We start from the raw sequence: 14,768 nt of genomic DNA, 5'->3' as shown, positions 1-14,768 counted from the left end.
TCCAAGAAGATATCCGTTGGACAAGGCAAGCAGGTATGTACGATTATGTTATTGCACGTACATGTCTCGGAACCGTCCAAGGCAAGAAACGTGGTAAGAATAAGAGGATACACACACGCATATAAGAACATTGATAAGAACACAGACATTTACAAGTACCCTTAGTAAGGTACCCGTAAAAAGAATAGTAAAAGAGAACGATTAGCAAAGTAAACAATAAATAGGACGCAAAACCCTTCATTTAACACAAGTACATAATGCTTTCAGTTGAAATAAGTTTCTTTAAAAATTATCACTAATCTACACAAGCAGTGATTACGCATATTTAACCTACTCCAGCGTGGCCTATGTAAATAGAAGGTCGTTCCACTAAAGTCGTATAACCTGACGTTGCAAAACAAAATATAGTGGCCAGGGTTAGGAATAGATGACTACTACAAGGATAGTTTTTTGTTTCAACTCTCAAAGAAATCGTCCAGAGATTTATAAAATTAGTCTAAAAGTGACTATTTTTTTTTCCAAAGGAAAGTATTATTTTACATTTGAACACGTAATTAAGAGTATTTTTTGCCGGGACAATGTCATAGTGAAATTGTAATAGGTGCTTATTCAAAAAGGCAACAGATCGATTTTTAAAAATGTCCTTTTAAACAAAAGTAATATTAGTGAATTGACCACGTCGAAAATAGTAATATATCCAAATAATTTACGAAAATTTATCGAGTAGAATAATTAATATTGTGTTTTTATTAAAGCATTTCAATACCGATTTCACATGTTGAACGTCATTACGGAATAATCTAAAATGTTTTGTTTTTTTTAGTTGTGTCCCTCGTTTCTGAAATCTTCAGTATCTACTCAAGCATCTACAAAAAATGCAGCTTTCCCTAAAAATTACTTTTTCTATTCATTGAATTTTCTAAATATATTACTATTTTCGACATAACATTGTTTTTGTTTAAAAGTACATAAAAAAAAATCGATCTGTCGCCTCTTTGAACAAGCACCTTTTACTTTTAAAGTAATTAATTTAAAAATGCACCTCTTAACATAAACCAAGTAAAAGTCGTTTATCGCCCAACTGGCCATTGTACTTTATTCTACGTCAGCAGGTTACGCGACTTTAGTAGAATGGCCTTGTATTTATGAAGGCCACACTCGAGTAGGTTAATGTGTGCGCCACATGCACATACTTTACTACAAAATTTAACAAATCTTTTTTCAACTTTGTAAAATTTTATTTTCATGAATGGTCACTGCTGCCGTAATAATTTTACGTGCGTCAGTTTTTGTTTTTATCACCTGTACAGCAGTTTTTTTTTTCAGTGTTCAATCCACATATTTTATTTTGAATGTTTTTTGTGTTTTTTTTGTTTGTTTTTTTTTTTACAGAAGTATGGTGGTGGGGTATTTAAATGTTCCACATTTCATGTGGGGGGGGGGGTTGTTTTGCGAGTTGGATTTCTTTGTCCATCCACAAAAAAAAAAAAAAAAAAAAATGGAAAGGTGAAAATGAATGAAATCTTGTATTTTTTACCAGTCAAGGAGGGAAGAAATTTTTACAGCGACACACAGCCAAATAAATGAATCAAATTAAAACTTTAAAAGAAAAAATAATGCCATATATCCAATATGAACAAGGAAATGGATCGACTTAATGCAATTATCCAAATCCAATATCATAGTTGCTTAGTTGTTCATGCACATTTTTTTATTTTTTTTTTAAAGAGAGGGTATAAGTTTGAAATAGTCGATCCTTCTTTCCTAAACAATCGGGCAGATTTGAAAAAAAAAAAAAGTATATATAAAGCAAGAAATCTCATTAGTCATCTAAATTATTTAAAGTGAAGTGGGTTTCGGCATTCTAATTTGGTAAACGTTACTACCGGCGACTAATTATTTCGGGTATTTTTTTTTTTCGCTTCCAATTAAAAATACATGCTTTAAAAAACAAGCGAAAGCGAAAAATCCAGGTAAGTAGAAGAATAACAATTGTGCTTTTGGTGATATTATATAACATTCTTTACATGTTTTTTTTCGGTTTGTTGTTCACGTAATAAATGCTCATTATTTCAAAGTATTTTTTTCAGTTGGGAAACTAGTAAAAAAAAAACAATCTGACTCATTTACGATAGTTTTTATTAAATATAAACATTTTAAGTTACCGTTTAAGCATCGGTTCTGAACGAAGTAACCATCTTGTTTAAGAACAGGAAAAAAAAGGTACCTAAACAAGATGGGTACTTTGCTTAGAACAGATGCTTATGGCAACTTAAAATGTTTACATCTATTATATTAAACGCAAAAGGTCACAAACATTAAAAAGTTATTGACGAATTTCATTTTACAGCGACACAGTAGTACACACAGCCAAATAGTAACAATTTTTTTTTCTTTCACTAAAAAAAGTTTATATTGAAGTTCACTTTTCCTGTGTTTACGAAGGCTTTCTGCAGAGCTGTCGGCTGCAAAGTGAAACGAGTTCATTTCTTTCCAACATTTTTTTTTAAATACGCAAACCAACAAAAACTGATAATTATTTTTGTTCGTTTGCTTATTAAACAAACAGTTTGAAATTATCACATTTAAAATTGTCGTCGACAAGAATATCCAATAATGCGGTCCTTATTGTTTTCACTGGTGGCCATGTTTTTTTGCGCGCAAACAAACATGGCCACCAGTGAAAACAGATTAACACATCGGATAATAAAGGCCTTGATATCAGGAAGTCTACTTGATGGCGACAAATTTTAAATGCGATAATCGTTCAAAAAAAGACCCGAATACCCCCTAAAAAATTAAAAAAAAAAAAGAAGCAAACTTTAAAAGTCTTTAGTTGTTTTGGTGTAATTTGACTTCAAAAAAAAAAAAAAAATAAATAAAATAAATAAAAAATAGTTTCATTTTGCAGCCGACAGCTCAGCAGAAAATCTTTGTAAACAGACTGAACTTGAAAATAACCATAACGAAATAACAGTAAATTTATCGTACACGTGAAATATATAAATGAAAACTAGGTCAGAATGATATAGTCGCCATCTTTATAAACAATTCGAAACGAGGCTAAGGATGATAACTAGTTCATAATTTTCAAGGCAAGGACAAAGAACCATTAAAAAGAATAAAACGTTTTTATTTTTCATTACATTTTTAAAAAATGGAGAATTAGAACGGGCGACTCGAAGTCCACAGCAAACAGTGTCAGATAAATTATTCAATTTTTCTGATAAGAGAAATCAATAAATATTTCGGTACTTGTACAGTTTAATCTAGACATTAAAATAATGAAAATATCGAAGAAAAGGTTATATTGTATGTAACTGTTATGAAACGAAGTTCTCCGTGAATAAAAAATTTACTTAATTTCATCAAGTAGTTTTTGTTTACAGTGAAAAAAAAAAAAAAAATTGTTATGATACCGAACAAAAAGTTCGATTTTTAGGAAAAGCTAGAATTAAAGATGGAGAGGGAGTATCGGCGCTTTACATAGTTATCTCCCTGTGGCGTGTTCAGCAAATTTCATAATGGCTGACTTCAACGCGCTTTCATAAAAACGTTTTTTCCGCTGTAAAAAACAAAACTACTCAATCAAATTAAATGAATTTTCGAAGATTTTCAGTCCAAAACGGGTACGTACAATATAACCTTTTCCGATATTTTCATTTCTGAATGTCTTGACTAAACTGTATAAGTACCAATATTTCAAATACAAATAAAAATTTTTACAGCGAAACACTAAACAGTAAGATTTTATTTTATGAAAAATAAGGGTACTTGTTCAAAGAGGCGACAGATCAATTTTTAATGTCCTTTTAAACAAACAATAAAAGCCAAATCGAAAATAGTAATATGCCCCCAAAACTACAAAAATGGCGGACGTTGTCGAGACTGCCCCCCCTCTAAATTCCAATTTTCCATTTTTTTTTTTTTTTTTACTTTTTTGTTGGTATCATCGATTACAGACTTAAGTTTCAGATTATAAAAGAAAATTGAATTTTTTTTTTAACTTTTCACGTGGGGGTTCAGTTTTCAATTACTAAATTGAACACAAACTTCACAAAATGAAAAAAATGGCAACTCTCCCTGATGTGACCGGAAGTTAGGGGTTAGAATAGAGGGCTATAAAAAAAAAAAAAAAAAAAAAAAAAATTTCTTTTACCCCCTCCACCCCACCTTTCATCTATGTATGTATCTATCTCTTTGTATCTATCTATTCATCATCTTGGCCAAAAAGTCAGTGTTCAATTTAGTACAACGGACAACGCTTTAATTGAAAACTGAACCCCCACGTAAAAAGTTATAAAAAATTTAAATTTTTTTTATAATCTGAAACTTAAGTCTAATCGATGATAACAGGAAAAAAGTAAAGTGAAAATTGTGGAATTTAGAGGTGGGGGAGGGGGCAATCTCGACAACGTCCACCCTCATTATTTTATTCGTAATTGCGTACAACATATTTAGCCGACAGATATATACTAAAAGAAAAACAATAGCAGTTCTACGCGATGTATTTTTCGTAATTTTTGGGTATTACTATCTTCAACATGACAATACGGTAAGTAATATTGTTTTACTTAAAAGGACGTTTAAAAAATAAATTTGTTGCCTCTTTGTACAAGACTAAAATAAGTATAATGCGAATTTGGGTGCTTGTTGAGATAGGCGAAGTATGTCATTTTAGGCAAAATCAATGACTCATGTCGAAAATGGTAATATATCCAAATTTTACGAAAATTAGAGTAGAAAGTTATGTATAGTTTAAAATAATTTTTACGGAAAATTGGGGAAATTGCATTTTTCATAGATGTTTTAGAGTAGACGGTGAAACGTTCACACACAGAGGACATAACTCTGAACACATTTTAGATTACATTTTAATGCCGTCGAATTTGTATACCCAAGCGCAATAGACTTATTAAAACGCACAGCAGCTTTATAATAAAGCCTTTATTCCATGCATTTTCGTAATTCTTGGATAGATTACTATTTTCGGCACGAACAATGTTTTTGTTTAGAATGACATATTTAAAAGAAATCGATTTGTCGCCTCCACCTCAACAAGCACTCGACTAAAAAAAATCTGACAGTTTGCTGCCTACTTCGAGTCGCCTGTTCTGATTCTAATTTCAAGGTCCCCTGTACTTTAAGCAGTAAATTATGAACGTGGATTTTATCACCCTTAACCGGTTCTTGGTTGTTTATAAAGATGGCGATTAGTATTTTTTGTTGTGATTTTTCCCTTTCGCCGTTTAACGCGTATGATGAAACTTGTTAAGATTTGTTTTAACACATGGTTCAAGCAAAGTAAATAAATATCAAAAACACCAAAGCCCATTTCATTCTAAATAACTGATGCGATTAAAATATGATCTAACAAGTTATTAAAACTGACATTCTTAGACAATAATCCATATTTTGTAAGAAAACATGAAAGTTATTTAAAAATGTCAATTGAATTAATGCACAACAGGAAACTTTACAGTTTTAGATGACAAAAATGATATAATTTAATACAAAATGAAGGGGGAATGATAGAAAAATTTTAAATTTAAATATTTATCTTTTTAAAAATCTCATCATTTCGAAAAACTAAAATGAGATTCCAAATTATATAAACCAAATCTGATTTAAATAATGATTGCTTACAAAAAAAAATAAATAAATAAAAATAAAAAAGGTACTTGTGTGCACTTTGCCACCGTACTGAAATAACATTTTGAAAGCCATTCTTAACATAGGGGGTTGTAACTATTGTGCTTCCACCTAACAATTTAAGATATCGTGAAACTTGAATTTAACCTGAAAGAACTATTTAAAAATAGCAGTGGCAAAAGTGCACAAGCACCGAAAAAAGTATGAAGTCTTGTGTTCTTTCATATGACACGCAGGTGCGTGATGGGATTTTTCGTTAATTTAGGAACACGAATAAACCTTAACTCAGAAATTACTTTTTATTCGACAATTTAAAGGCTTCAAAATTGCGAATAATTTAGTCAGTAAAGAAAAACGCGTCATTTCTTTTAAATCCTTTATTACTGGATTTGTGGCTGACATGTCTTCTGTTGTGACACAAAATTCGAAAGCAATTTTGAAGCTTTTAGATTGTAGAACAGAATAGGAAAAAATTCTCACGTACAATCATAGATTAAAGAAATTAAATATTTTTGGAAGAACATTGATGTAAGCTTGAAGTTATATAATAATAATGAAGCCCGATATTAAAGGAACGATACAAATCAAATTTATGCAATAATTTCTGATGTATTATTATTAATATTAATAACTTTCCCTCTGCCAATACCTCCACAAAATCCTCTAGTTCCATCGGGACCTCTAGGAGATCGTACCACCATCCCCGGATCAAGCATGCGTACCCTCCTGGGCATCAGAGGACTACCCCGGGGACTACGACCAGAAGCAGGATTGTTCTTATCGTTCATTGGAATGCCATTCGCCTGTTGTTGCTGGGCGGCCTTCATCCGGCGCTGGACCCAAGGACTGGCCGGGGTTTCGCCGTTCTCGTATTTCTTCCGGAGCGACTCCGGACTAATCTGTGGGCTAACGCGCGGACTGATCCGCGGACTATTGTCCGTCTCGGCAAGGGGGGACTTCTTCGTAATCCATTTCCGACGCGGTGTCCTCGGGCTGCTCAAAGGGCTCGACCTCGGGCTTGATTTGGGAGTGGTGGCTGGACTAAGTTTGTTCGGATCAAGGGAAGACATAGGAGATAGAGACGATTGAGGAGTGTCCGCCTCGGAGCCACTACTGTAGCATGACGACTCGTTTTCACGGGAAAGTTCGTCGACGCGTTTCTTCTTTCGACCAACTTTCTTCTTTCTCTTGTCAACTTCCAATCGACCGTCTTTGTCGCCATTAATGTTATTCGGAGAGTTCGATTTCTTTTTCTCCTTTTCCTTCTTTTTAGCAGACAGTGGGACGACTCTCATACCTTTCCGCCAGTCGCCTGTGTTGTTCATTGTCGAGCAGGCCAGCTTTGCGGCCTCGTAGGTTTCGAATTCGACAACAGCGCACAAGGTAGTGCCAATCTCTGGATGCTTGGATGAATATTTCTTCACATCTGGCGGTATGGATCCCTTGGGTCTCAAAATTCGGATCAGAGTTATGGTCCCACATTTGGCGAACAGCTCGGCGACACTTTCGATTACCGGATTTTCAATTGGAAGATTGACAACAACGACACTTCGCGAAGGTGTGGTCTCGTCATACTCCGGTAATGGATCAACGCGGCGCACTTTCGTGCCCTCGTCGTTAACCTCCAGCTTGGTGGAGCCATTCTTCAGACTGAAGGCGACGACGCGGTAGTCTCTGGAGAGGGACTTCACCTTACGGAAAGAGGTGATCAGCTTTAAACTTACATAGCCCTGTTTATTGCGGCGAACGTGTTTGAGTAAGAAGGCATCTTTCAGGATGTTCACGTCGGAGAAATAAAACTCAACCTGCTTAACGATCTTGTCTTGGAGTTCCTTGTCAGGTTCGACGAATTCGGGAAGTTTTTCCTTGTCGTCGGCGCCGTCATCGGACATCTCCGCGTGGCCCAATCCTTCCTCGTCACTGGTATAGTTCGTTACCACCAGGGACGTTCCCCCGCCGCCGTCCCCGTCCCGCAGCTGTTCCACGCGAAGGACGGGGGCGGGTCCGACAAGGTTGACCAACACCGGTAACTGGGGATCAGATTGGGAAGCTTTCGGAGATTCTATTACTTCCGAGAGTGACGGGGAATGGTGATCGTTCTCCGATCGTAGGGGAGAGGGGTCCGGCGTTTCGACCGGAGACGAGGATGAAGACGATGGTGACGGTGATGACAGGCCTTCATGATTAGCTTGGTTCGGATGCCCGTCATTCAGTTTGACAGTTATCCGGTTTGTGGAGACTGTTTGTTCACAAGTTGTAGTCCTGAATCGGTTATCTTCATTTTTAGACTTCATGTCGACATCTTTGGCGTTGTCCACGTTGATCTGGTCAGCATCGGCGAACTGACCCACCACAATGTCCGTGCTATTGTTAACTAGCTGGACTTTTGAAAGACCTGTAGTAATGTGTTTGCTATCGCTACTAATTACTTCTCTATCCGTGTACAAGGTAGTAGTAGTAGTAGCAGTAGAAGTGTTGACGATTTCAGCAAGCCCATGTTCGGCCATGCGGTTGTTACAGTTGTTGCTCATAGTTGGGGCGGCGGGATTGCTCGCGTTGGTAATATAATAATACTTGTTATCGCCTATCATGTACTTAACAGAAAAGAATCCGAGGAGGAAAGCAAATAGTTCGTTGCCTCAACTCCGCAAGAAGGTACTTTTTATCCGTAGAAATTCTTGTTCACTTTAAATGTATACACGATTGGGCCGGGTTCTTATCACTGTCTATTAATACCAATACACCGCCCCAGACGAGAAAGGGAGAGAGAGAGAATTGCGGCAGTGGATTTTAGGAGTTAGTAGTAATTTCTAGTTGTAGTAAAAGTAATCCGTAGGCAGCAGTTTGAAGGAATAAACAGCAGTACCTAGTTATATATGAAAAAGTAGCAATAACAAGGAGTTTAACCGTGGAGTACAAAGTCTTTTTGGTGGTGTAAACTTCTAAAGATGGCTCCTCACGTTGGAAAGAAAAACCAGCCAGGCACAGCAATAGTAACCAATTTTTAACCCAATATGATATTGGAATTTTTTTTTTTTTTTGTATTACAAATCACATTAGGTTATTCTTTTTGATTTCATAGCTTTTCTCCCAGTATTTCACGCTTCCTTCCAAGCAAGTGTCCTTTTTTTTTTTTTCCTTTAAATTCTCCACGAATAAACATTAAAAACAGACAGACAGACCCAGGCCAGCCGTTTTCATTATTTTTTATCCAGCCCACAGTCGTACGAGCTAGCTTTTACCGTCGGATCTTTAAAAAATACAAAGAAAAAAAAAAAAAAAATTATTGTCCCTGCCGGCCACGCTTGCTGGTTGAGTTATAATGAAAAATGTTTATAAAGTCACTCAGAGTAGAGCATATATATATATATATTTTTTTAAAAGCAGGATGTTGTTGGAATATGAGAAGAAAAAAAAGTAAAATATCCAGCAAGTTGGAGGTAGTCACACAAGAACAAAAGATTTACAAACAAAAAAATACCAACAATAAAAATACGAAACCTGGTATTAATGTTGTGTGTGTGGGGGGGGTGACTTTTGGATATTTTGTTTTCTCAGAATAACAGCCGTTGGTCCTAAAACTCAGCTCCTTTTAAGACAAAACCTCGGCCTCGGTAAGACCAGCAGTAAAAAAAAACTGATACAACGGCTACTGCTCCTCGTACACCCTGCTAATCCCGCTGACTGTCTGTGCTGCTACTGTTGTCTAAAACGGCGCCTACGTAGGATCACGTGGCCGTGACGTTTACCCACAATCTTGTGACGTCATGGAAAATAGTGTACACGCTTTATATAGTTATATGATTAAAAACAACAGCAAAAAATAAACTTCCGCTTTGTTTGAATCGTGACGTCACACATTTTCTTTGTTCTTTTTCACTTATTCTCGCTCTTTCCCTCTCAACGCAATCTGGGTTTTGTCGTCCGTCTTTATTCGAGTAATATGTAACGATCACGATGTTTATTTATTCGTACCAATCGCCAAAAATTTTCGACATTTTATTTTTAAATCTTACTAAGAAAAATAAAGTTAAAAACTCGTAAAATAAAAATAATACAATGTAATTTTGTGTTTAAGGACTAAAAAAAAAAAAGTCCTGAAAATAACTTCTGTCTCAATTGTTTATGTAAGTAACAGCATTTCTCCTCTAAGGAATTTTAGTGGTAACAGGAAGATCTTATAAAATCTACTAAAAAAATAACACCTGAATTTTAACAACCTCCGGCAAATGAATTGTTTTCATAATTTTAGGAGTTTCGTCCCTGGCATGAGTATAGTCAACAAAGCTCCTTCTCCTCGTTCCCATGTTAAGAATAGCTTTCTAAATTTGCCAAGAATGTTAAACTGCATAAGTGCCAAAATAAACTCTATTTAATATTTGTTATTTTTATTTTTATTTTTTTTTATTACGTATTTTGCTTTACTATTCGACTTGATTGAAAGGTATTTTTATTTAGTTTATGGCTTCTGTTTTGAACGTATATACAACGATAAAATGAATTAATTATTAAAAAAGAGGTTATTTTGATATATATATATATAATATATATATATATATATATATATATATATATATATATATATATATATATATGTATTCAATTTTTTCACGTTCAAGCAAAATCACAAAACATGTCTTTTGTTCTTGTGGTTGGAACCAAATAACTTGAAACTATGATGTTGGAGCAACCGCTATGCCATGCAGGAATAAATGCCCGGCAGGAACATTTCACAGCGAACACCGTTTTGATACACCTATGTGTATGAAGAGAAGAACGCATAGGTACATGACGTGATGTGACCACACACACATAAAACAAAAGGAAAATAAATGCAGTAAATAGGCTGGAACGTTTGAGAAGGTCTGTATATAAAGATTTGCCCGCCAAAAATCAAATCAGTTTTCTCTCTGGCCTGGGGCGCCTAGGTCAGGGTGTTTCACTAACGATGAGGCTTCTCTGGTCTGGCTGGTGATTCAAGATGCTCTCTGGGTCGTAAGAGACTTCACTCAGCTGGCTTGGCTACTTCGCCCAGATGTAAACTGTGTGGCGACGAGGTTGAGACTTTGTCCCGCCTTCGTTTATTGTCACATCGTTGTGCCACTGATTGAGTTTGTTGCAGGTCTCATATTCCGCATCCTGAATGTATCGTCTCTTACTCTGGTTCCTATCAATGTCTGTAGCAATTGGACACTGATAACTGACGGGCTTAAAAAAGAAATGTGTTTTACTTTATGAAAGTAGTCTACGGATTTGAGGACTTTGCTCCTCTCAGCCTTATACGAATCTTCCGTTACCACTTGAAGGATCGTACTAAGGACAAGAGAGTTAGACTCTTTGTCAAACTTTGCTGAAGGTGGTATCTGTTGCACGTTTGCCAAGTGATTGGAGCAAGACTTGATTGGTACTTGGACATGCCTTAGGAAAAAAATTTTGAAAAACAAAAGGAACCCCAGCTTTGACCGTTTTTTTTTTTTCAGTAAAGAGCAGTTCACGTTTTAGACTAGGTTAACGACCAGTTTTGTAGGCATTAACGTTGATAATCTAGCTAGTGTGTGACAGTGATCATTAAGTCCCATCTTTAGTTTGTCCCCTAATTTTTTATTTAATTTTTTTTTTTTTTGACCCCCATTCACTACCTCAATTAGGTGACAAGATTGCTTGATTTGCCAGAGATACGGTTCCCTTTCTAAATTTTCTGAAGAGGTGTTTCGACTGGAGTATCTGTCACAGTTTAGTAAGGGGTGAGGATCTTTTGTTACTAACATTGTAAATATCATTTTATTTTGTACATAAAATTTTTATTCCCCCCCCCCACCTCCCGTTTTCTTATATGGGTTTTAAGTAGGTTATCATGGTATGATGTTTTTATGGTGATTGATGAAGTATGTATAGTATGAATTCGATATTATTGTGAAAGTAGAGTGAATCTAGGAAGTAGCTTAGTTAGCATTAAACTGTGAAGACTGTCCCCCCCCATTTTTTTCGGCCTTGTGCCAAATTTTTCTTAAAAATTCATTTTGTATTTTTTTTGAAAATAAATATTCAGTTTCCTCTTCAATTTCTCAAGTGTCAACATGTGTTTGCATACACTCTGTCCTGGAAGACATAAAAACATCCCATCATGATTTTCCACACGACAAACATGAACTTTATAACCCTCATGGAAACTTACCACATTGAGCGAGAACTTAAATCTTCCTTTAAACAATTTTATTTCAAACTACTCTTATTATGATATGAACACACACACACACACACACCCATGTATTCGCTTATATGATTTATGGACTGTTCTTCTCAAAATAGTCACATATTTAAACCCACATGTGACACCTTTATCATAAAAAAAAGTAGTAATTTCAAGCCTTCTCACGAAATCGTCACTTCATTAATTCTTCATTATGAACATTCAACACAAGGAAACACTTACGTTGGAACAATTTAAACTAATATTTCTCACACGTAAATAAATGTTGTTTATTTCATGTTAATACTATGATTTTGTGTTCTTTGTCGAAAGTCGTTATTTTCCGGATTTAATTTTTATTTCTTTATGTAAGGAATGTGGATTAGTGAAACCTTTCTATTAATCAGCGATCCTGTTTAATTTACCCTTAATGGTCCCGCAGATACACTTATACTTTCGACTTCAATAAAATGCAACCTCAATCCTATAAATTGATAAATCCTGATTATAGATTGTTGATCTCCCGACCCACATTCCTACAATTGGTGACTCTGCAGTGAATTTAGAATCTGACGACCACTCAGACAGAATACAGATCGCTTATTTCAAATAACATCACTGATAAAATAACGATGGTGAATATTTTATTAATTTAATAAATCATAACTTCAGTGGCATACGGACGGTAATTGGAGAATGATTGGATGACAATGGCGGACTAGAACATCCACGCGACACATAATGGAGAACGATACTGTGTCGACTACACTGGCGATAGTAAAGGTCCCACCTTTTTGGTTTGCACAGATTAAGGCCCAATTTTATACTCAAAGGATCCACAGCAAGCCTACCAAGCTCAACCACATCATGGCTTCTCTGTCACACAGAGTATTGGCTGTAGTGTGTGACTTAATCATGATCCCACCTAGATCGGTTAAAGATGACACTTTTAAGTCAAAATTGATTAAATAAACGTCGGATTCACAACAAAAGCGCCTCCGCCAAGTCCTCACAGAAGAGGAGCTGGGTTATAGGAAGCCATCTCAATTCTTGAGAAAGATGAAGCAACTACTAGTCAAGAACCTACTTCAACCGGACATTTTGAAGCAACTGTGTTTCTTTTAGGCCACCTACATGGTTTGCTAGCCGGTTTGTGATTGGTTTAAATTTGAATGTGTCAGGTGATTTGACTTGGTGCCTCTTTTGTATTCATGCGTTTATTTTTCAGTCTGCAGAAAGATTTGGTATGGAACAGACTCGTTTCCTGTAGTTGCCACGACAGAAGGGAGCTACATCAATTCCTTCATGATGTATCACCAAACTGTTGGTGAACTAAGGATCACATCTCTACAAGCAGAGACAATTTTATAAGACGGAAATTATCCTAATTACAGGATGGCATTAAAGATCATTTCTTCACGGTTTATTCACCAAATAATGGATCTTATCTCAATTCATCTAGAGACCGGCGTGTCTCGCATGTGCCTAATTATAGGCGCCAACATACCAGCCGAATCTACCATGTACATTCATGGATCCTTCCAAAGAAACAATGGACTAACATTCCAACAATAGGAATTCATACTAAAGGCTCCATGCACATGGTAGCAAATCAGACCACCGTTTTGCAAAAGGACTTTTCTTTTTTTTTTTTTTTACACAGGCATCACCACATTATCGAGGCCAAGAGGCCACTCGAGGATAAGGGTTAAAGAGTTTACAGTAGAAATTGGACAATATAGTAATCATTAGTAATGGAAATTCGGTAAATTGTTAACTTATATGTAACGGCTCATCAAGAACTTGTTTATGTTAGACTTGAAGACAACCATATTGTAGTCAGCCGGAAAGCAGGAAAACGGAAGACAATTCCACAGGCGTGCAGTTCTAAGAAAGAAGCTTTGTTCATGGAATCTACGTTTAGGTTGAGGCACAGATAAAGAGTGGGGGGAATTATTGATAGTGTTTACAGCTAGACGAGTGTTTCTTGTGAAAGTTTGGCGAGGGGGGACCATAGACTGAAGCTCAGTCGAACACTTTCCATGAAAATAATGATAATGAAAGCAGGAAAATGGAAGACAATTCCACAGGTGTGCAGTTCTAAGAAAGAAGCTTTGTGCATGGAATATACGTTTAGGTTGAGGCACAGATAAAGAGTGGGAGGAATTATTGATAGTGTTTACAACTAGACGAGTGTTTCTTGTGAAAGTTAGGCGAGGGGGGACCATAGACTGAAACTCAGTCGAACATTTTCCATGAAAATAATGATACATCAGAGACAAACCTGCAACATCTCTTCTGTGAGATAGAGGTTGCAGGGAAGAGAAAAGGACATCTCCTACAAGGCTACGAAGTCTATTTTGAACTCTATCAAGGCAGGACAGGTCCTTTCTAGCAGCTCCTGCCCATATGTGGCAACAGTACTCCATCCTTGGACGTACCTGGCTCTTATATAGATAGAGAATTGCATCAGCAGTGAGATATCTACTGGATCGATAGAAAGATCCCACCATTTTTCCAGCGTCCTCCGCAACAGATTTGATGTACGTGTTACATTTAAGATCAGGAGTAACGGTCAAGCCCAGAAGCTTGTAAAAACTTGAGGCCTTCTGAAGACGAGAGCCATTCATTTCAATTGATGCCAGATGTGGATCAGAATGTTCATGATGTAAAGAGAGAAGCTTGGTTTTAGATGCATTAAAAGTAACCAGCCACTCCTTTCCTTATTGTACCATGTGCTCAAGATCAGAGGAGAGATAATCGGAGAGAACTTGGTCGTTTATTGTCCTAGATGTGCCACCATAAATGGTAGTGTCATCAGCATAAATGTCTACAAATGATGTAAGGATGTGATTTGGAAGATCATTAATGTAGATCAGGAAAAGAGTTGGGCCCAGGATGGACCCCTAAGGGACACCGGCATTAA

General features: G+C 36.2%; 1 protein-coding gene across 1 annotated transcript; it reads right to left on the bottom strand.

The window, feature by feature from the left end:
• Positions 1–1,216: 1,216 nt before the first annotated feature.
• On the bottom strand, positions 1,217–9,156 carry LOC145276942 (la-related protein 6-like). Its single transcript, XM_080128448.1, has one exon. It carries the CDS (start codon positions 8,241–8,243, stop codon positions 6,243–6,245), a length of 2,001 nt encoding a protein of 666 aa, XP_079984574.1. The 5' UTR covers positions 8,244–9,156; the 3' UTR covers positions 1,217–6,242.
• Positions 9,157–14,768: the final 5,612 nt, after the last annotated feature.

Source organism: Euprymna scolopes, chromosome 5 (genome assembly GCF_053919585.1).
Source record: "Euprymna scolopes isolate OS-2025 chromosome 5, ASM5391958v1, whole genome shotgun sequence".
Taxonomy (NCBI): domain Eukaryota; kingdom Metazoa; phylum Mollusca; class Cephalopoda; order Sepiida; family Sepiolidae; genus Euprymna; species Euprymna scolopes.
The sequence above is the reverse complement of the archived record's forward strand: the minus strand, read 5'-3'. Positions and strand labels throughout refer to the sequence as shown.